Source organism: Callorhinchus milii, unplaced genomic scaffold (assembly GCF_018977255.1).
Source record: "Callorhinchus milii isolate IMCB2004 unplaced genomic scaffold, IMCB_Cmil_1.0 Scaffold18, whole genome shotgun sequence".
In the NCBI taxonomy this organism is placed as follows: Eukaryota; Metazoa; Chordata; class Chondrichthyes; order Chimaeriformes; family Callorhinchidae; genus Callorhinchus; species Callorhinchus milii.
Window position 1 is genome coordinate 5926117 of NW_024704759.1, and position 21722 is coordinate 5947838.

General features: G+C 42.8%; 1 protein-coding gene and 1 long non-coding RNA gene across 4 annotated transcripts; both read left to right on the forward strand.

Moving 5' to 3' along the window:
* Window positions 1–1609: 1609 nt before the first annotated feature.
* On the forward strand, window positions 1610–14911 carry stx16 (syntaxin 16). 3 transcript variants are annotated; one of them, XM_042341869.1, is made up of 9 exons: window positions 1610–1768; window positions 7592–7603; window positions 9151–9258; window positions 10147–10287; window positions 10575–10737; window positions 11451–11542; window positions 13123–13266; window positions 13830–13910; window positions 14678–14911. In XM_042341869.1, the coding sequence occupies exons 1-9, from the start codon at window positions 1640–1642 to the stop codon at window positions 14780–14782; spliced, it is 975 nt and encodes a 324-aa protein (XP_042197803.1). In that variant the 5' UTR covers window positions 1610–1639; the 3' UTR covers window positions 14783–14911. The 3 variants fall into 3 exon arrangements, with proteins under 3 accessions (XP_042197803.1, XP_007910753.1, XP_042197804.1); XM_007912562.2 differs by having other exon boundaries at window positions 1610–1720; XM_042341870.1 differs by lacking the exon at window positions 7592–7603 and having other exon boundaries at window positions 1610–1720.
* A 3259-nt stretch (window positions 14912–18170) lies between these two features.
* On the forward strand, window positions 18171–21367 carry LOC103191564. The gene is made up of 2 exons (XR_489283.2): window positions 18171–20725; window positions 20845–21367. It is a non-coding gene; the product is annotated as an uncharacterized LOC103191564 (long non-coding RNA).
* Window positions 21368–21722: the final 355 nt, after the last annotated feature.

Below are 21722 nucleotides of genomic sequence, written 5' to 3' on the forward strand. Positions count from 1 at the left end.
GGGTGGGACTGAGCCTTCAGGTTCAGTCACCCCGCAAGGGCGGCCTCTGATTAATTCCACATCTCCTGCCCGCAGCGCCACCAGAAAACACTTCAAAACAGCCCTTCACATCTTTCCGCCAAGTCACGCCAGCAATCACAAACCACTTACACAACTCAAAGGCAACCCTTTAATTTCCCTTCAAGAGATACAAACGTGGAGTCCCGTCCTGTAGCTCAGTGGTTAGAGGGGTCGCCTTGTAAGCGAGAGACCTGGGTTCTATTCCTGGCAGGGAGAAACCTTGGGCAAGTTTCCTTACTCCACACGTCTGATAATAATCCCTCAAGAAAAAAAAACAATAATAAAATCGGTCACTTCAATTCACGACTGTTTGTGGGACATTGCTGTGCGCAATTGGCTGCCGCATTTCGCCCACGAATATACAGTCAATTCACTTTACAGCATATTCTGTGAAGCGCTTTGAGACGTCGAGAAGACGTGAAAAACTCTATATCAAATGTAAGGGTTATTATTATATTTTATTCTCAGCCGGTCAGGAGGTTAGGGCTGCACTTCCACCATGTGGTGGACACCAGGTGGCACAACAACACGAGAAAATACCGAAACAAAATGAACACGGAGCTCACGTCAGCTATAGTCCGTCTAATAATACTTGATAATTTGATGAAGTTCAAACGTCTGCAAGCTCTTCACACGTAGTTTCGCTCACGAATACAGAGTCAATCCACTTTAGTGGGGTCCTGTAGCTCAGTGGTTAGAGCACTCGCTTTGCAAGCGAGAGACCTGAGTTCAATTCCAGGCAGAGGGCGAAACCTTGGGCAAGTTTCCTTACTCCACACAGAGCCTAATAATAATCCCTCCAAAACAAAAACAATAATAAATTGGTCATTTTCAATCTACGACTGTTTGTGGGCATTGCTGTGCGCAATTGGCTGCCGCGTTCGCCCACAAATATACAGTCAATTCACTTTACAGTGTGTTCTGTGAAGCGCTTTGGGACGTCCTCCCGACGTGAGAAGCGCTATATCAAATGCGAGGATTATTATCATTATTACTGTACAGAATACCCCGTGAATACCCTTTCCAGACGTCTCGACGACCTGATCAGGCGCCACATCACGTGCGAGGATTATTCCAGTGGCTGTCGAGCGAAGTGAATGTGTGCTTTGTGGGAAGACGCAGTTGCCAATTCTGCCCCAGAAATAGATATTTATTAGAGGGGGAAAAAAACTAATTATTATGATGACGCTTTCAATCGCTGGGGTGGGGGGGAGAGGGGGGGATGAGCGCGCATGCGCACTGCGCAGGCCCGGGGACGGGCCGGAACTCCGCCGGAAACTCCCGATTGTCGGTCGGAGCTTTGCCTGAGGTGGCACAGGAAGTGGGGACGGGTAGAGTTTCCGGTGTCCCACTGGCCTCTTCCCCCTCCACTTTTCCCCTTCACCACCACCACCGCACCACCTTTCCTTTCGCTCCCGCTCTCCTGTCCTTGAATGTTTGAAGCGGAAACCGGCGGCGGCGGCGGCGTGAGAGCCCCGGGGGCGTTAGTGTGTGACTAACGGGGCGGGGTCAGGGCGGGGTCTCCTCAGGCGGGCGGCGGGGGGGGGGGGGGGGGAGGGGGGGGAGGCAAACGCTCAACATGGCGACCCGGCGCCTCACGGACGCCTTCGTGCTAATGCGGAACAATGCCATCCAAACGCGGCATTTGTTGGCCGAGCAAGTGAGTAGTTTCTCCAACAGCCCTCCGGGTACACGTAGCGCTGCTGCGGTGAGTCTACAGCCATTTGGCCCTTTAGATGCCGGTCTGTGTGGGGGAGGGGAGGAGGGTATGTTAATAGCAACAGGTCCCAGGGCTCAGGCTGTAACGCCCCCCCCCCCACCCCCCACCCACCACACACACACACACACACATGCAACCCAGGCCAACAACAACAACAACAACAACAATAACAAAGCGCTTTTACACAGCGTCTTTGACATCGGGAGGACGTCCTCAGGCGCTTTGGAGTTGGGATCAACTGGAATAGAGGGCAGGGAGGGAGGGAGGGTGGGGGGAGGAGGGTGACCGAAGGCGCAGTTGAAGAGAAGGGTCACGCGCCCTCCTGGTGACATCATCTGGGCCAATGACACTGGGCCAACTTCCACATGTACGCAGATGATACCCAACTGTACCTCTCTGCCTCCACCCTCGACTCCAGGACCACTGCTGTGATGACGGAATGTCTGTTGTCCGACATCAAGTCCAAGATGAGAGCGAACTTTCTTCAGTTGAATGGCAACAAGACCGAGGTTCTCCTGATTGGCTCCCGTCAGCGCCTCCACACCTCAGGCGCTGACAGCATCACCATCTGTGGTTGCACACTCCACTTTACTAATCCAGTATGGAACCTTGGTATTTTGGTTGACCCTCAATTATTCTTTCTACCCCACTCTGCCTCTCATTGATGAGCCGGGCGAGCAGGAGCTCCTCAAACACAGTTTAACAACAACTTGTAGTTGTATCCTGCCTACCACTTACTGTATGATTTCATGACTCAAAGTGTTTCCCAACAACAATGGGATTTACCAAGTGGAGAGGTCCAATTTGAGGTGGAGATTAAGGCGCCATCAAATACGAAGGATCTGTGGAGGGGTTTCAAGGCAGGAAGAGCACGGTTAAGGCAAAGGGGTTTTGAGAGAGTTCCAGTGAGTTCCAGTGAGGTAGGCCATCGAAGCCACTCGTAGTGAGACAGAAGAAGTGAGGAACAATAAGAGTTGTAAGAGTTGAGGGTAACGGTGGGAGAATAAGGCTGGAGGAGATGTCAGATTTCAAATGATTAAAGAATTCCTGATCAGCTACAGTCCTTAACTTCTTACCTCCTCGACACATACACCTTCAAAGGAGGATATTTTTAGACCATTGAAATTGAAAGGCTGAGTGGATCCAACAGGATTCAGGCCTGGAACATTCTGCTCCCAAATTCAACCAACTGAGATGCTCATTCAGGGTCGTGACAGGCACAGAGTCAGTCAGGGTCCAAAACTAATACAGCTATAAAATATGTTTCCTGTTTTGTTAGTTCCATAAGTTTAAGTTCAATTGCATTATTAAGTTCTAGGTTTAGGATTTATCTTCTTATTTACCGACCCACCCGCCAGTGGAAATAGTTTCTCCTTGTTCACCCTATTGAATGCCCTCATATTTTGAAAACCTCTGCTCCAAGGAGAATAATCCCAGCTCCTCTCGCCTCTCCTGATAACTGATGTCCCTCATTCCCAGTACCATCCTGATAAATCTCCTTTGCACCCTCTGCAATGCCATGACATCCTTCCTAACAGTACTCTAGCTGAGGCTTAACCAGAGTTTTATGAAGGTTTATCATAACTTCCTGACTTTTGTATTCTATGCCCCTATTTATAAAGCCTAGAATCCCATATGTTTTTTTAACAGCTTTATCTACCCTGTCCAGCCACCTTCAAAGATTTACTTATATTTATGTAGATCGAAAACAGCAGTGGTCCCAGTACTGACACCTGCGGGACACCATTGCGCACTTCCCTCCAGTCAGAAAAAACAACTGTTCACCACTACTCTCTGCTTTCTGTCTTCCAGCCAGTTCTGTATCCATGCTGCTACTGTCCCTTTAATACCTTGGGGTTCTATTTTGCTTACAAGTCTTATATGGCACTTTATCAAACGCCTTTTGAAAATCCATATAATCAGTGGATCAAATGCACTACTTTCATCCACCCTCTCCATTCATCAAAAAACTATCAGGTTTGCTCACATGATTTGCCTTTAACAAACCCATGTTGGCTGCCCTTTATTAACCCATATTTTTCCATGTGAAAATTTATTTTGTCCCGGATTACAGTCTCTAGAAGTTTCCCCACGACTGACGACAGGCTGACGGGCCTGTAGTTAGTCCTCCTGTCCCTTTTTGTACAGGGGAGTAACACATTTGCAACCCTCCAGTCCTCTGGCACCACCCCGGTATCCAAGGAGGATTGAAAGATTGTTATTTCCACCCTTACTTCCCTCAGTAACCTAGGATGCATCCCATCCGGACTGGGTTACTTATCTACCTTGAGCAGCATCAACCTTTTTAGTACCTCTTCTTGGTTTAATCTTATCCAATTTCTCTAACCTCTCCTCCAATTCTGTGGCATTGGCTGCATCCTCTTCTTTTCTGAAGACAGATGCAAAGTACTCATTCAGTACGTCACCCTGGCACCAGGGTTGAATATACTGGAATCTCTGAAGGATGTTCTGAACTTAGATTGTGTTGACAATAAACTCTAGACATTGAATACAGCTTTGGAAGGTGAATGCTATGGTCAACAACAACAAATTGCATTTGTATAGTGCCTTTCACATTGGGATGATGTCCCAAGACGCTGGACAATAAGGGGTTTGCATCCGAGCTGTGTGTTGGGATCAGAGAGGGGTGGTGGAGGGAAGATGACTGAAGGTCTTGAGAGGGGCCTTGAAGGAGGCAAGGGAGGAGATGAGGTGGAGGGGCTCTGGGATGGAGTTACAGAGGGTGGGGGGATTGGGTCGCACTGGTTGGGTCTCATGGAGTAGCTACAGTAGCTGAATTTTCAGGATGGTTGATATTCAATTCTTCATAAATTTCTGTCATGTTTATGAAAGAACAAGCTAATATAAGCAGGACTGAAAAAATGAGTGCTTTTAAAATTAAGTGTCATTTAGATAGGAGTTTATGCTTTTCATCAGCAATAGTTTGGTCATTAACCAAAAGTTTAATGTTGACAAGGTTTCAACTTATTTCAAATGATGAGATACAAGTGACAAATGGAGGCATGATGCTGGAAAATTATTCATGTATTTTAGTAAGCAGATCTCTGTTTATAGGGACGAGGCTTGTTATCAAGTTATTTTATTAATAATAATAATAATAATCCTTGCATTTGATACAGCGCTTTTCACGTATTAAGTTGGTATTATTAAGTTATTTCCAATTTTTCCAAATCCAAAGCAATTTGAAGAAATTGATTTTCAGTGTCATATGAAACTTTATAGGTGCCAGTTAGCCCTGCAACCCTTCCTGAGACACTGTCTTTAGCAGAGGAGGAGGGTAGGGGCTGGGGTTGGACTATGTGTGTGTATGAGTGTATTTGAGAGAGAGAGAGAGAGAGAAACATACTTTTCCAAGAGGATAGGCTGAGCCCAAAACAGTATTTTACAAAGTTAATAGCATCATTGAGAGTACAGATATTTCTGTCACACTGCAGTATTGTGCACTAACTTACAAACCAAAAGTGGTAGATTTGATTTGGATAATTTGAGAGGTTCTTTGCACTATATCAGTCTAACTCACCATCCATCCTCCAACCCCGGATTTCAATATAGTCTGACCTGTATGAGCCCTGGATGTCTTCTCAAGTTGCTATTAATATCTGGGGATAACCACTGAGCAAGGACACAAGTGTAATAGAAAATTCTGTGGTGTGTATTTTGTTAAAGGGTACTTGTGTCTGATTTTGATATTTATAACAGATACAGAAAGTTTGGATGTATCTGCACCAATTCTGCTGTTGCCCAAATATGAAATAAATCTAAGTTCAATTTCGGTGGGTTAATCAAAAGCTAAAAATGGCTGGAGAAGAAACTCTCCTTCATTGTTATGTGGTGTTGGTGGTGGGGTTTGCTAAATGTGGAATGTGACTGGCGTGGGCTTAGCAAAAGTGGTGCTGGGATTTAACAAATGCATTGTGACTGTGCTGTGTGTGGTGTTGGTGCTGGGCTTTCAGTGGATGTGCCATGGCCTAGATTAACCCTTTGATGATGCCCTGCAACAAAATGTGATAATCCAGGCAGTTCCCGTTCAATCTGCTGGGAGAGGCCAGTCTCTGCGCTCTACAATTTACAAGAAGTCCTGTAGTGTATTGGTTAGAGCAATTGCCTCACAAATGAGAGGACCTGGGTTTGATTTCCCAGACAAGTTTCGCCCAGTTTCCTCACTCTACACTCCTCTGTTTACCTATAGCAGGGAGTAGGAACCTGTTAGTTAGTTGATTGGCGGATTGCTTTTCTGGGGTTAATAATCCCTTCAAAATAAATAAATAATAATTTGGTCACTCAATCTACGACTGTTTGTGGGACACAGCTGTGTGCAATTGGCTGCCGTGCTTCTCCCACAAAATATCCAATTCACTTCACAGTATATTCTGTGTTGCGCTTTGAGACGTCTCGAAGAAATGATAAGGCCTTATCAAATGCAAGGATTATTATTATTAGGAAAAACAGACTGCACAATGGGCACTCCTCAAAGGGTTGATGTCAATTGCTCTGATCAATCTGGAATAATCTGTTGCTCACAGGGTATTGTGTTGTGGCAATTGCTGATCCAGGCACCAGACTAAAGATGAAGATGGGATATAATCCTCGATCCATTTTGAATGTTAATATTGGTCTTTTTTACCCTTCGCTGTTTTCGAACAAGGACTGTAACAACGTTTTACTGTTCCTACAAACACAGAAACTTATTGCATCCAATTCTGCCTCAACATTCAGACACGGACATGTTATTTGACCTGTCTGTCTCTCGGGGGCGTGCAGCTTGTACAATATATGAGGAATATATGGTTAATGCATAATCTGGAAATGTCACAGAAAGAAAATGATTATGGTTTGCTATAGGAATGCATGACCTCCCCCAACGGAGTTCTTAGTTTTAGCCACAATTTAGTACCATTATCAACACTCAAAATTCCTGTTTCCGTGGTGATATTTTTAGGATGGGTGGGTGAGTTAAAGGGGTGGGCATTGTGGGAGGCAGTAATGAGGGCTGTGCCTATGAGACAATCTTTCAAGGGATTAATGATAATTCAGAAAGTAGTGCGGAAGGAGCAGGGCTGTGAGTGAAGGGGAGAGCTATCCCGTGCAGACACAATGCACATCCTGTGCTGATATCTGTGATTCAGAGGGTAGGTACTGAAATCTGCAGCTGTCAACCCTTTACACAGCGACTTTGTTTGAAGTACATGGATAAAAGTGAGAACTGAATCGCAGCGATCTGTAACAAGGGCAAAAGTGGTTCTGATGAAGAGTCCCACTCACAGCATCAGGAGCTGATTTTGTGCTGCCTTTCCAGCTTGGTCTGTTTTTGAATTTCACACAGCGAGCAGCCTCTCGGGACCACATGATGTTGTATAAATGTTGCATAAGAGGCATCAGAGAACAATTTGATGGTAGAAAATTGGACACTAACCTTTTTAAGCACAGCGCTTACGATTCAAACCACTTTCAAAATCACGTGGTTCAAATTCTGCCAAAGGGAAATTAATATTTATGCAAATTAAAGCATCTTAATGACTGATTGTTGGATTAGTCACCAGTGTGCTTTTGAGTAACTTTCCTGTGAGTAAGTGAGACTGGCGGGAATTTACCAAGATTTGTTGATGAATTAATAACGACACCGGAACATGGTTACAGTCCTTGTTGAGGGTCAAACAGTTGCTATGTGATTTCTGACAATTCACCACTGTGATTTTTCTCACACTGTCTGATCTGACTGCCTGCTGTCTCTTTCCGTTATTCTGGTCTCCCTGCTTGGCTGGGGTTGATGGATGCTACCACTCGCTTCAGGAGTTGGATGAGGTACTGTCCAATCATCATTTCTCATTCCCCTTTCTGTGGTGCGCACGTCCCCTCACAATGCAACGGCCTTGCCACCTGGGGAGGGAATAACTGAACCAAGCTTTTAACTCAGTTCCAGCAGTCTGGTTAAGGTTAACTTACGTTCAAATGCTGTAACACCAACCTGAGTGATGTTATGGCAAACGAGCAGTTTTGTGAAGATATTTGGTTAATTGAATTAGTTAAACAGCTCTGAAAGACAAGTGCTGTGCCCCCATTACCATTGTACTGAATGGGATCTCGATGTGGGGGGGGGGGCAAGGGGATCGGAATGGGAATTTTCACTCTTTCTGGATGCTTGTATTCCATGAAAGGGCTTCAGTTTAGTTTCATACAGCAACGTTCGATAGTGACTGGAGCTACCACTGGTGAATATTTTACTTTTGTTAGCAATCATCCAAATTAAGGTGAGCTAGAAAACCTGAATGATAATGTCTTATCAAAGGGACATGGACTAGACACCTCACTCTAGAAGAGCCGCCAAAGCATCCTGAAATTCCTTGTCATTTTGCTGGTTTTCTAGAGTTCAGTCTGTGGCCTTTACAATATTGGATGATGTTTGTGGCTCCTTCATTAAGATGAAAGCTATCCTGTAACGAAAGCACATGGATTAAGCAGGTGGCGGGTCAAAGGGCTTCGGCAAAGGGCTTTGAACTGATTCAAAAAGGAACTGGCCAAGTTCCTGAAAATTAAAAGAATCCAAGGTTCTTAGGTGATGAGACAGAGGAGTCAGAGGAATCGTTTGGGCCGTTGAATAGGTAGTTAGATGGATTAATTTTCCTGCCTGAAATTTTTACTGTATGTCTGAGCTTCATTGTTAATTTAAATTATTGTCTTCGTCCAACCCACGTCCATCAGGCATTATAATTATCCCAAGTGCGACAGCTCGCTCTGTATTTACACGTCCGTGTACGGTATATGTTTCCAGCTGAATAATGTATGAGTGATGAGGCAGAGTGTGCGATTGATGGTTGGCAATTCATAGCATAGCTTGAGCTCAGTGTGACCGTGTGGTTTAAATAGGTTTTAAGAGGGAGAGAGGGAATAATTTTTAGTCTAATTTTTAAACTAGGTTAACCAACCTTTCACAAGATCGAGAGAGAAGTTTAAATGAAGAAGGTCCATTGGCCCATTTGATCTCTTCCTTCAATTTACATCTGGTTTTTCTATTGCAAAGAAAGTTGATAGTCAAACTCCAAGTTCAAAATGTGTTTAATGATTGTATTACAAATCTCTCTGAGAAAACTACAACAAGAACAACAAGCGCTACTGTATTAAATAATAATAATAATCCTTGCATTTGATATAGAACCTTATCAGATCATTGAGACGTCTCAAAATACTTCACAGAATATATTGTAAAGTGGATTGATTGTATTTTGTGGGGAAAATGCGGCAGACAATTGCGCACAGTCAATTCATTTTACAGTGCTGTGTAGCACTATGAGACGTCTCAATGATGTGAGCATCAGCGCTATATCAAACGGAAGGATTTATCTTGTCCACAGATTGCTGATGATCGCATGGCATTGGTCTCCGGAATCAGTTTGGACCCAGAGGCTGCCATTGCCGTTACTAAACGGTTGCCTCCGAAATGGGTGGATGGAGTGGAGCAAGTGAGTAACCTACTGGCTTCGAGGCTGTGGCCTCCCGTCAAAGGGCATATGTGTAACAATGCACAAGGACCTATACAACAGTGGCCCCACACCCACAGAGTACAATGGGACTTTTCTATCTCTACACATTTTCTTCCTGTGGAATGGTGGAGTATAAACACTCCCAGTTCATGGCAATGTTTATACTCCACCACTCCTATTTCCCTCTTCGTCATGCATGACTTTTTAACTTTTCTCCAAAATACATTGCCCCAATTTGCTTCAAAAATAGCTTCCGTCAAAGAGTTGCATACTCTCCATCCTCCGTGTGAATGAAGTTCCTCCTAACCTCCCTCTTAGATCTGCTACTGGCTGTTTTATATTCATGTCCCCTTGTTTTGGAGTGGCCGAGAAATGTAAACAGCCCATCAACATCTATCTTATCGAATCCTTTCATGATCTTGAACACCTCAATCAGGTCGGATCTCACCCACTGGGGTCAGCGCTATCGAGTCCGATCTGATCAACGTCCAACAACAAAATGACATTTGTATAACATAGTTTTGGAATTGCATATCTAGTAACTTCTATTAATTTGTAGTGAATAAATATTTTTCAACACATGGTGGGCTTTGAAGGTGAGGACCAGGATCTTGAACTGCATCCTCTGTGTGCCTTTGGGTATGTGCGGGTAACAATTAGGAATTGTAACAACAAATAAAAATTGATGTAGTTTCACATCGAGAGGATGTGCTAAGGCGCTGGACAGTCCAGAGTTTGCACTTGCTTATACATTTTCCTCAACCTCTCTCCTTTTTCTTTGTCCAAAGTGTCTGTATTCAGAGCTGGATCCTTGGTGTAGGTTTAACATGGTAATGTTAAATTAAACCGTTGCTATTTTTGTACCAGATTCAGTTTGACATCACGAGAATAAAACAGAAGATGAAAGAACTCGCCAGCTTACATGACAAGTATCTAAACAGGCCTACGCTGGATGACAGCAGTGAGGAAGAACATGCCATCGAAATCACTACACAGGAAATCACACAGGTGAGCCATAGATATTTACGGAATAGAAGAAGGCCTTTTGGCCCATCGTGTCCCTTCCCTTTCTCTGTGTGGATGAGACGAGGCCAGCTCCTCAGACAGATGCTCAATGAACCCCTTTCAATATTTAAATTGGGGTTTTATCCTTCTCGGTACAATTACCTGATCAACTTTGTAATGTCACATGAGAATCTAACTAATCATTTGGGTTCACAGAGAACAGAAATGCCAGGGCAGGTCCCGCAGTAATAGCGCCATTGATTAATTGCCTTCATTTCTCCTCCCATCAGATGTTCCACAGGTGTCAGCGGGCCGTACAGACCCTACAGAGTAGATGGCGAAGTTGCACAGAACAGGAAGAACGTGTGCTCAGAAACGTCGTCTCGTCCTTAGCTCAGTCTCTTCAGGACCAATCCACCCAGTTCCGACACGCCCAGTCCAGCTATCTTAAACGTAAGCACCTGAAGACAGGGACCATTCTGACTGGTATAGTGTTTAGGTTTACAAAAACTGGGAAGGGCAAGGTTTGTGTGATTAATAATAGTAATATTTCTTGCATTTGGGATAGCGCCTTATCACGTCGATGAGACATCTCAAAGAACTTCATGGAATATACTGTGAATTGACTGTATTTTGTAGACAAAATTTAAAAGAAGGAGTGACTACTGTGCAACTGAAGTAGAATAGAAAGACTTCCTTGATTCAAAACTTTGAAGAGTGACTGAGGAATGAGGAAGTCTCTGCGGAACGAGGAATCCTTTGTTCCCAGCAACAGAGGCGTCTCTCGCATACCTCAACAATTGCACTCCCTCCTACTTTGAGGTTCAAATGTTTCGTTCTACATGGGCAAAGAGTATATTTTATGTATATGCTGTGGAGTACTTTGAGGTGTCTCATTGATGTGATAAAGCGTTTTATCAAATGCAAGGATTATTATTATGATGATGAAGCTTGCAGCTGTGTGGCCTGTTGTTACAGCCAGCAGTGCCGTTATCCAGAGGAGCCTAAATGAGGATTTTTGTAGGTTATTAAAATATCAAAATCCTTTCTGTTGTGTGATTGGAATTTCTTGCCTAAACCTGGCAAGTTAACTCTACAAGAATCTTGGAAAAAATTGAATACACTCCTTAACCTTTCGGGCTAAACACAGGTCGTTTCTCTCACAGGTATGAAGAACAGAGAAGAAAGGTCCAAACACTTTTTTGACACGTCAGTGCCACTAATGGACGATGGGGAAGATGCCAGCCTTTATGACAAGGTGGGATTCTTTCCTTCAGTTTGATGTCAAGAGATGGGAATAGATCTTAATCTAGGTCATATTGCAGCAAGGTTACCCAAAGATCAAAATTCCTTATGTTTTACGGAAGAGACATATTTTTGCAGAGCAGAAATAATTACACTGTAAATCTTGTAGCGAAGGTGAGAGATGGTGTTTATTAGCTAACGGCCATTGGATAGAGGTCTAACAAGAGACAGTGGTAGAACTATAAAGTAAGATTCTGTTTGCATAGAATTGCATGGAATGGTATGGCACTATTTCGCCCAACTTGTCCATACTGGTGTTTATACTCTATGCAAACCTCCACTTCTCTCTTATACTCTACACCCTTCTCTCTCATTTATGTATAAAATTTCCCTTCAAATATATTGATACTTCAACTATCTGATAGATTTTATTCAGATGTCTCGAGATGTTTTAAACATCATTTTGGTTATTCAGCTGCAGTACCTTAACCCTTTTGTGTGGATTAAGTTCTTTTATATGCTTTAATAGGTATCTTTTTAGCATGTTTTTGCAACGTGTTTCTCATAGTTTAAAAATTCTGGGTAAAGATTCAGTTCTTCATTGAAGGAATTTAGAGAATTTAAATTGAATAGTCAAATATCAGAACCTCCTATTGAGATGTCTCCAATGAGACATCTCAAAGCACTTCACACGATATACTGTAAAGTGCATTGACTATTTTGTGGACAAAACACAAAAGGTTAAGAACTCTTTGTTTTCTTTCTGAGATAGTTTGTTTCAGATACTTATTACTCTCTGTGAGAAGAAATTCATCCTCACCTCAGGCTTAAGGCATTTTATTCTATTTTACTCTATTTTTAAGGTAATCATTGAATTAAGTTATACAAAATTAGCCACATGTGAATGCTCACTGCTGAGACTTCTTCCTTTCCCATCTGTTTTATAATGTATTATAATATAGATGCATTACAATAATAATAAATAATAATCCTTGCATTTGATATAGCACCTTATCACATCATCGAGACGTGTCAAAGCACTTCACGGAACATACTGTAAAGTGAATTGACTGTGTATTTTGCGGGTGAAACGAGGCAGCCCCTTGTGCACAGCAGTGTCACAGTCGTGGATTGAGTGACCAAATTATTATTTTTTTTAATTTCAGTTTGAAGGGATTAATAAAACAAAAACACAAAATACTGCAGATGCTGGAATTCTGAAAACAAAAACAGAAGTCGCCGGGAACACTCAGCAGGTCAGGCAGCATCTATGCAGAAAGCAAAGTGGATCGTGGACCCGAAATGTTGACTCACTTTCCTTTCTCCATTGATGCTGTTTGACCTGCTGAGTGTTCCCAGCGACTTCTGTTTTTGTTTTTGAAGGGGTTAATATCTGCAGGAAAGTGATCCGCCAACCGACTTAACAACCGGGTTCCTACTTACGGCTGGGTAAACAGAGGCGTGTGGAGTAAGGAAACTTGCCTAAAGTTTCTCCCTGCCCGGGTCCTCTCTCGTGCGAGGCGAGTGCTCTAACCAATATACCACAGGACTCCACAATTGACAGACATTGCATGTTCCTTGGTTGTGTTGCAGGGTTTCACGAATGACCAGTTGCTGCTGGTGGAGCAGAACTCCCTGATGGTGGAAGAGCGGGAAAGGGAGATCAGGCAGATTGTGCAGTCAATCTCGGACTTGAACGAAATATTTAGAGAATTGGCCACAATGATCGTGGAACAGGTAAGTTTTGGTTTGGTTCATTCTCACGTAACTGGCAGAGAGCAGATCTATTTGGGCTTCAGTGTTACAGCCTACAGCACTGCATAGTGACACCTGCCACACACCCCATGTCATCCCATCATCTGGGGCCAAGTCAGCTGGCATGTTTGTATGCTCAGTGCACAAGCAGCTCAGAAACGCATTTAAATACTTTATACAATTTACTCTTTCTGTGTAAAATATGAATCTTGAATCTAATGACACAAATGTTGCAGACATTAGGAGGTCAGAAAACAGGAACAGGAGGAGGCCATTCAGCCCATCAGGCAAATCTCTTAATTCTAGAGCCCTTCTCTTTCACCATTCCTTTAATACCTCCGCTACCCAAGTATCTATCTCTCTTTTAAACATCCCTGTTGATCTCAGCTACAGCTTTCTGGGGCAGAGGGCTTCTCATCTTCAGAAACCTCTGTGTGAAGGATTGCTTCCTGACCTCAGTTCAAGCTGTCTTTGCTCTGAGTTTAGGGCTGTTTGTTCCCTCTTATAATTGGCAACTCAGCTATTTTTCCTCTTTTACTCCCCAGGGAACCATTTTGGATAGGATTGACTACAATGTTGAACAGGCTTGTGTTAAAACCGAAGAGGGCTTACAACAATTACAGAAGGTAAGAGCGACGTAAATGTGACATTGTGAACCCTGTTTGTCAAATATTTTACATGCAGCGTTTCTGCACAGAATGAGTCTCAGCACTGCAGGTATATCATTTTTTGTTATTGCTTTGTGTCTTTTGTACAGTTTACATCACTGTGGCAGATAATTCTGTGGGTAATTTGCCATTATTTTAATACTTCGCCGCACCAGGCTCTGTGACTTTATCACCCCCATCCTCGCCTCCTCCACTGGCCTCCCATCACACAGAGGATACAGTTCAAGATCCTGGTCCTCACCTTCAAAGCCCTCTATGGTCTTGCTCCCCCCTACCTCTCTGACCTCCTAACCCCTTACCAACCTGCCCGCTCCCTCTCCTCAACAGGCTCCGGCCTGCTTCACGTCCCCCGCCTCGCTTGCCCCACCATTGGCGTGCGGGCCTTCTGCCTTTCTGCCTCCACCCTCTGGAACTCCATCTTTGAGTTGTCTCAAACCGCTTCACAGAATATACTGTAAAGTGAACTGATTGTTCAGTTTGTGGGTGAAACTTGGCAGCCAGTCGTGCACAGCAGTGTCCCACAATCATGGAGCAGCTATCACTATATCAACTATCACAGTGGACACCAATGCCAGGAGCGCTCTGGCTCGCAGCATTTGTCTCAGCTTTGTGACTGAAACACCATAGCAAAGGAGGCTGTGAACCTCGGAAGAGAGCGGAGTAGTGAAGGAGACGGGGATTTCTATAACTAAAGCTAATAACTTTCTGTTTCCTTTATGTTCCAGGCGGAGCACTATCAGAAGAAGAATCGGAAGATGCTGGTCATTTTAATTCTGTTTGTCATTGTAGTTGTTCTCATTATCGTGTTAATTGGAGTGAAATCCAGGTGATCTGCAGGAAAGCCACCACTGTGGAAACTGGCTGGTGTCTGAAGGGTTGGGGGTGAAATCATGTCTAGATAAAATGGGGAAGGGATCGGACGGATGGATTCTTGGGGTTATTACAGAAAATCAGGAAAATGTTTTGATTGCAGTGTTGTCATGTGCGGTCTCTTGTGTGCTGTGGGCAGTCCTTGGATCCGTGTCTGCCGCTTGCTGCCTCTCTGAGTCGATGTGCCAGTGATTGTACACAATCGTATCCCCCATTTAAAGGGCCACTTCACCCTCTTGTGAAATGAAAGGTCAGTTACCACTGTAAGAAGCTTTGCCCAACCCTTAACTCAAGGGTACGAGGGCACATGGCTTGCATGCAGGAAGTTCCTCTTTTTGCTACTATTCTCTCACAGGAAGCTAGGTGTTATGCAAGTGAAACCTGCCTGCTCAGCAGTATATTTTTTAAGGCTCAATTGACTTTATAGCCAGACTTTACACATTGTCATGCAACCAGCTATTAATCAGAAAACATTAAGGAGTATTTATTAAAATCATGTACGCTGCCAGCAGTTCTCTTTTCAACTCCACTTGAAAATGTAGCAATTGCAATGTGTGAATGGTGCAGTGTATACAACAACAACAACAACAAATTATACTTGTATAGCGCCTTTCACATCTGGAGGACGTCCCAAGCACATGGCACCAGAGAGCAGTGAGGTTTGGTCTTTTGCTGAAGTCAACGGTGCACCTGTGGAGAGGTGCCGCACAGAGATCTAGGGAACCACAAACATGTCTCTAGCAGGCAAACTGATTCCATTGGCAGAGTCATGGGAGGAGGTAGCCAACCTCTGGGCTGCAGATATGAGGGGGGTGGATGGGGTTTGAACACAGACCAACAGGGTGAGCATCTAGAAACCTTTTACGATAATAATCAAGCTTAGCTTGATGTGACAGAAAACTGTGACAAAGGAACTTCCTGGGATCTACCCTGAAAGTGACCAATGATGCTTCCCTGGATGACACTTGTGACATTCCTGCCAGGCACTCAGGCTTCAAGTAATGGTAAGAGACCTTTCAGCTTCACCCACTGCCCTGCAATGGAAATGGAGGATAAATAATCTGCTGGTAAAATTAGACTTGAGATTTGGTTATGTTATGTTTGTGTATGATGGGTCAGAATGACCATGAAATTGCGTGTAATTGATTGGATTTCGGAATCGTATATTTATAACTGGGCTGGCCGTGCCAGGCCTGACCAAGACGAGAGCATAGTAGGACTTAGGGAAAAATTTGCATCTATGGGGAACTTGCATTTATACCATGGATATGTGGGGTGTGCAATTATGTAATAAACGTGTGCAATTATGTCATAAACATGCCACACATGCTGCATCATAAAAATCTGCAGTCTGTGTCCTGCGTTCAGTAATGAGAGTTCATTACCATGATAATGGCTGAGACGTGCAAGTTTCTTTCAAAACATTTCTGAATAATGCCAATTCACGGTTGAATTTTACCAGCATTCTAAACGGTAATCTAAACGGCAGACCTCTCAACCCAGAGCGGTCAGAGGCAGGCACTCCTTGCTTGTGATATACATTTACACCCAGCTTCTCCCTGTTGTGGATCCTTTACACCCACTGGCTTACATTGTGTTCACCGTTACAAGCTAGCAGGATCACGGCTGCTCTTCACTGGTGTGTGTTCTAAACGTTTCTGATCATGGCTCTGAATCTTTTTAACTCCATGATTTCTGGTTCATTTGAGTCTGCTTTGCTTCCCTTTGGCCTACACAGACAGCTTTGTTATTGAGGTTCCTTTCTAAATGCCAAGTCTTGGTGAAGGATTCCACGTCATCCAAACAGTCAAAGTACATGTTTAAACAGAATGAACATTATTATAGTCCAGAGTACTTTTGAATATTTTGTTTGACAAAATCCAAGGAGGGTTATTTGATCTTTGATTTGGGAGGGAGAGTAGCCAACGATAGACTGTAGACTTGCTGCAAATTTTAGTTTGTAGTGATTTTTGCTTCTGTCATGGAGTTGCAGGACTGGGGAATGCAGTCAGTTAATGTTGATCAGTTTCTGCCTCCTGTACCTGATTTACAGATTAACGGGTACAAGCCTTGTTTGCGCTTGGGTGAAATATTTAAGTAAAATGAGTTTCATTCTTTTGCAAGTGGAGATCCAAGGCATGAAAGTGATTCCAGTTTATCACAAATAACACTAAAGTAACTAATTAATTCAGAAAACAATGCTGGTCAGGAGAAATGATTTGCCATCACGGTGCGGTAGAGGGATGTTCCACATATAAGTAAACAATAGATAATAATAATACTACTTACATTTGATATGGTGCCTTATCACGTCTTCAAGATGCCTCAAAGGGCTTCACAGAATATACCGTAAAGTGAATTGGCTGAATATTTTGTGGGAGATTTTGTAGATCTCATACTTCAATAAACATAAGTGATAAGATTTATTGTTAGTCACGAAGTTAGAATTCCACCGTTTATGTCCACAAGATTTTCAAAACATTACATTTAAATTCCAAAAAGTATAAAGCATTTAACACAGATTCTTGAATTAACCCATTGCCCAAGCCGAAACCTTGGGCAAGTTTCCTTACTCCACACGCCTAATAATAATCCCTCAAGAAAGAAAAGCATAATAATTTAATCACTCAATCCACGATCATTTGTGGGACACTGCTGTGCACAATTGGCTGCCGCGTTTCGCCCACAAAATATAGTCAATTCACTTTACAGTATATTCTGTGAAGTGCTTTGAGACTTCTAGAAGACGTGAAAAGCACTATATCAAATGCAAGGATTATTATTATTGAGGTCATTTGAGGTTGATCTGCCACTAGATCATGGACAGTGGTATTAGTGTGGACACCAATGGACTGTTTTAATAATCCTTATTAACATAACATCTTACCATGTCTTTGAGGTGTCTCAAAACATTTCACAAGATTTATTACTGAGTGTAGTAAATGTCAATTTTTGTAGGCGAAAACAGCAGCCAATTTGCACACACCAATGTCCCATAAATAGTCATGAAGTGAATAACAATGGTGAATTGTTGACCAGGAGAAACTCCCTTCTCTTATCCAGTAGTGACATGGGATCTCTAAAATCCATTTGAACAGGCAGAGGGGACTGCGGTTTAATGTCTCATCTAACAGTCAGCACCTCTGACATTGCAGCACTCTGGCGCTGGAGTGTCAGCCTGGACTGTGAGTTCAGAGTCTCATTGTGGGGCTTGAATCAGCTGAGCCCCGCTGACAGTCATGCCATTGTGCTGGACAGTAAGCCTACTGTAGCTAAAGCAACTGCTAGAACTATCAATTTTTTGTTAAAGGAAAACAAAAAGGAAATTAAATAATAATAATCCTTGCATTAATATATGTTGAAATGTCTCAAAGAGCTTCACAGAGTTTACTGTAAATCGACTGCATGTATAATATTGGAGGAAAAGAGTGATGGGTAGCCATGTAGACATGACACATCCTTGAGAGTCTAGCATTGAGGCTGGTAGTTGATATTGTGCAGTGGTCTCTGCACAATACATTTGCTCACTGTCTAGTTTAAAATTGCTTTTAACTATGTCCTTTTTGCTACCAACAAATGAGGTGTTGAACCTCATAAATTAGTTTTTCACCATTGCTACGAGGCATTGGTAATACGTCCATTTGTAATTTTGTCTAATTGCATTCTGTTTCGGAGCTTTGAGTTCATACCATGCGAAGTTGAGGTTGAATCCCTTAAATTCTTTTCCCTAATTGTACATGAGAGAAGAGCGCTCTGGGAAGCAACCCTGAGTGAGGGATGCTATATAAATGCAAATTATTGTACATCTGAACTGGCTGTTTCTTTCTCTCTGTAAAACATAAATTCCCAGAGTGTGTTCTCCTCATCTCCTCAGAGCAGAACAAATACCTATTGAAATTAGTTAGCAAAACCAATTGCACACAACTATAATCAGACTGGAATTCTAACAGTGCTGTGACCTGTAATTAGTCTCCAATCATGTAACGTGAATCAGATTTGTGTAACCCGACCATCTCTATCCCACTGGGTAGTGGAACGAAAGGTGGGTGCTTCTGTAGCCTTGTGTCCATTTATTAAAATCTTATAATTTCCAGGTGCTCGCTCTGGACTGGTGCAACAGCAGTCAAATTACACAGCAGATTTGATAGCCGTCGCTCTGTGGTCACTTTGAAGTAGTTTTGAAATGGGAACAATATGTAAGAAATCATGGTATAATTTGTTGGTGTTTTATGAGCTTGTGTAAAGCTTCACATCTTTAAGCTATTGAATTATGATTTACACTAGGATTTCACACCGTTGCAATGGAGTATTTAACATTGTGTACACTAAATATGAGGCTGGATGGATGTTGTGGAGTTTGGCTTTGGGGAACTTTGGGAATCAGAGATCAGCATTTTATCCCAGAAGATAGTAAGTGGAGGGGGAAGGCCATGAGAAGCTGAATGGCCTTTCTCATTCCATGCTTTATTTTTAGGGATTCATTATAGAGGAATTATAGCTGGCATTTAATCACACCAACTATGTTTTAGTGCAGAGGGCAAATCAGACTTTAACTCTCCCAAGTGCTGTCAATATTGGGGTGGGGGTGTGATTTGTGGTGGCTCAGCTTCAATTCCCCCACCCAATTCTTACAGCAAATCTCTGCTCAGTGATTCACAGCAAAATATTTGTATAAACAAACCAAAATACACTCCTTGAGATTTACTGAAATGTGCTGCTTGCCTGGAATATTTTACTGTTACCCCGCTTCTCCACCCCCCACCCCATTCTACACAATCTGGTGGTATAAAATAGCTAATGCACTGATTATTGCCTCTAACAAATAACAGATTAGTAAGAGATGCGAAGTTCTAGGGCTAGTTTTTGATCAGGTACTCAACGCATTTACCCATTCCTGAAGTGGTGAGACTGACTGCACCAAGGGAAAGATCAATGCTGAGTAATGTTAAATGAAAGTTAGATTTGCTGATGTTATGCTCAGTTGCCCTTTGAAGGCAGGCAGAACCTTTCCACAGAGCAATGAGTTTGTTAGAGACTGTAATAGATCGTAGGCCTTCGGAATCGAGTGTACTTTTATAGCTCAGTTCATACCTAGAATGATAAAGAGCAAGTGTTGCAGTCCAATTGAGGAAATGTGCACTTTTTTGTTTGACTGCTGTAGAAATGAATATGGTTTGCTGTGTATATTGCAATACACTAACTGGTGAGCAGAAGAAACTAGCATTCCAGATACAAAGGCAAAGACAGTGTTGTTACTTTGGGTTGGAACTATTTAAACCCATGTTAAATGCATGGTCTCAGTATGAAGCAATGTCTGAGTACCCTTGAGCTAATTTGAAGCTAAGAAAGTAGGAATGTTTTGTTAACAGTGAGGTTAAAAGTAATAATAATTAATAATCTTTGCATTTGATGTAGCACCTTATCACGTCTTTGAGACGTCTCAAAGCGTTTCACAGAATATACTGAAAGTGAATTGAAATCCTTGTACGTTTCCGTCGGCCCAGGTCTGTTGAAGTACCTTAACTGTTAAATTGTGCCTAGTGGTGTGTAGAATGCAAAAATCCACACTCATGTAAATTTCATCAACTCATTTGTTGACTTTTTTTTAAATGTCTTGAATAACAGACTCAGGCAGAATGCACAGTCCCACAGCAGCTGAAGCTGCTCCTCAGCAAGGCAGCCAGTGAATGGCCAATATTCAGAATGCCACCAATCTGTGACTCCTCATTGCCTGCTTTCCAAAGTTGCCTTTCTACATTGCTGGTCTGTGTAAACCAAGCGGAGTGAGTGATGCTGCCTCAGAAATAATGCACTGTTCCCAGCACTGCTAACCCTCGCATCATCCACCTGCTCTGATGAGTCTGGCATTGCTGGCTGAGATTAAGATAAAGGTTTATTTTGATGTAAGAATCCTTTTATTAATCTTGAAATGCGACTTGACTGAACAGATGTATTTAAGTCTATTGTAAGATATGAATTTCATTCCTTTGTACTTATAGTTCTGGCCCTTTTCTTTATATAGGACCTTGCTGCGTTGTGCTGCGTGTGAATCAACACTCCTGCCATTATTACAGTTTTAGACTGTGAAGAATTCTTTGTGTAAATCTGTTCTCGTGCATGTGCAATAGAAAATGGCAAACCACCAACCAAAATGTGCTCTTTATCTGGGTTTTTCTGTGTGTGGGTGTGTGGGGGTGTGTAGGGCAGAGAGAGAGAAAAAGAGAGAATCGGTTTATTTGTACTCAGATTAGGACATTTTGAAAATGTATTGGTTAACTGAGCACAGGCATAAGATTGGGGAACATGGTGCAGTCTGGCACCGCATGGCCTGTGCACATCTCGCAGTGCATGTCCAGAGCCCAATGAGTGAAAGGCACCTGTTCGCTCTCTGCTGGGATCTGCATAAGCACCAGGAAATGCAAGTTCCCAACACAGTAAAGGACAGCTGCGGTGGACAGCTGTTGTGTGAATGGCGTCACCTGGTGAATACACAGTTGGCGCAGTACGTATTGTGTACATCTTGGGACCTGCGTTTTTTTAAAGAATGAAACGGATGTAAGCCGTGTACACTTTTACTCATCTTTTGTGTATGTAGATTATGTAAAAAAAATAAAATTTTGGAAGCTTCAAGCTAGTTTTTTAAACTCCTTTACCATCATTGCACAAACTTCCATGTTTTGTATGTAACTAGACATGTGACAACAACTAGTTGCACACACAAGCTGCAGGCTGGTCACATCACAGTGCATGTACTCATGCATGAATACAGACTCCCAGGGAAGGCAGCTGACAAACAGTGGCTTGAAATTCCGCATTGCGTTGTTAAAATATTAATAATAATTACATTGCATTTGATATAGTGCTTTCACGTCTTCGAGACGTCTCAAAAGCGCTTCACGG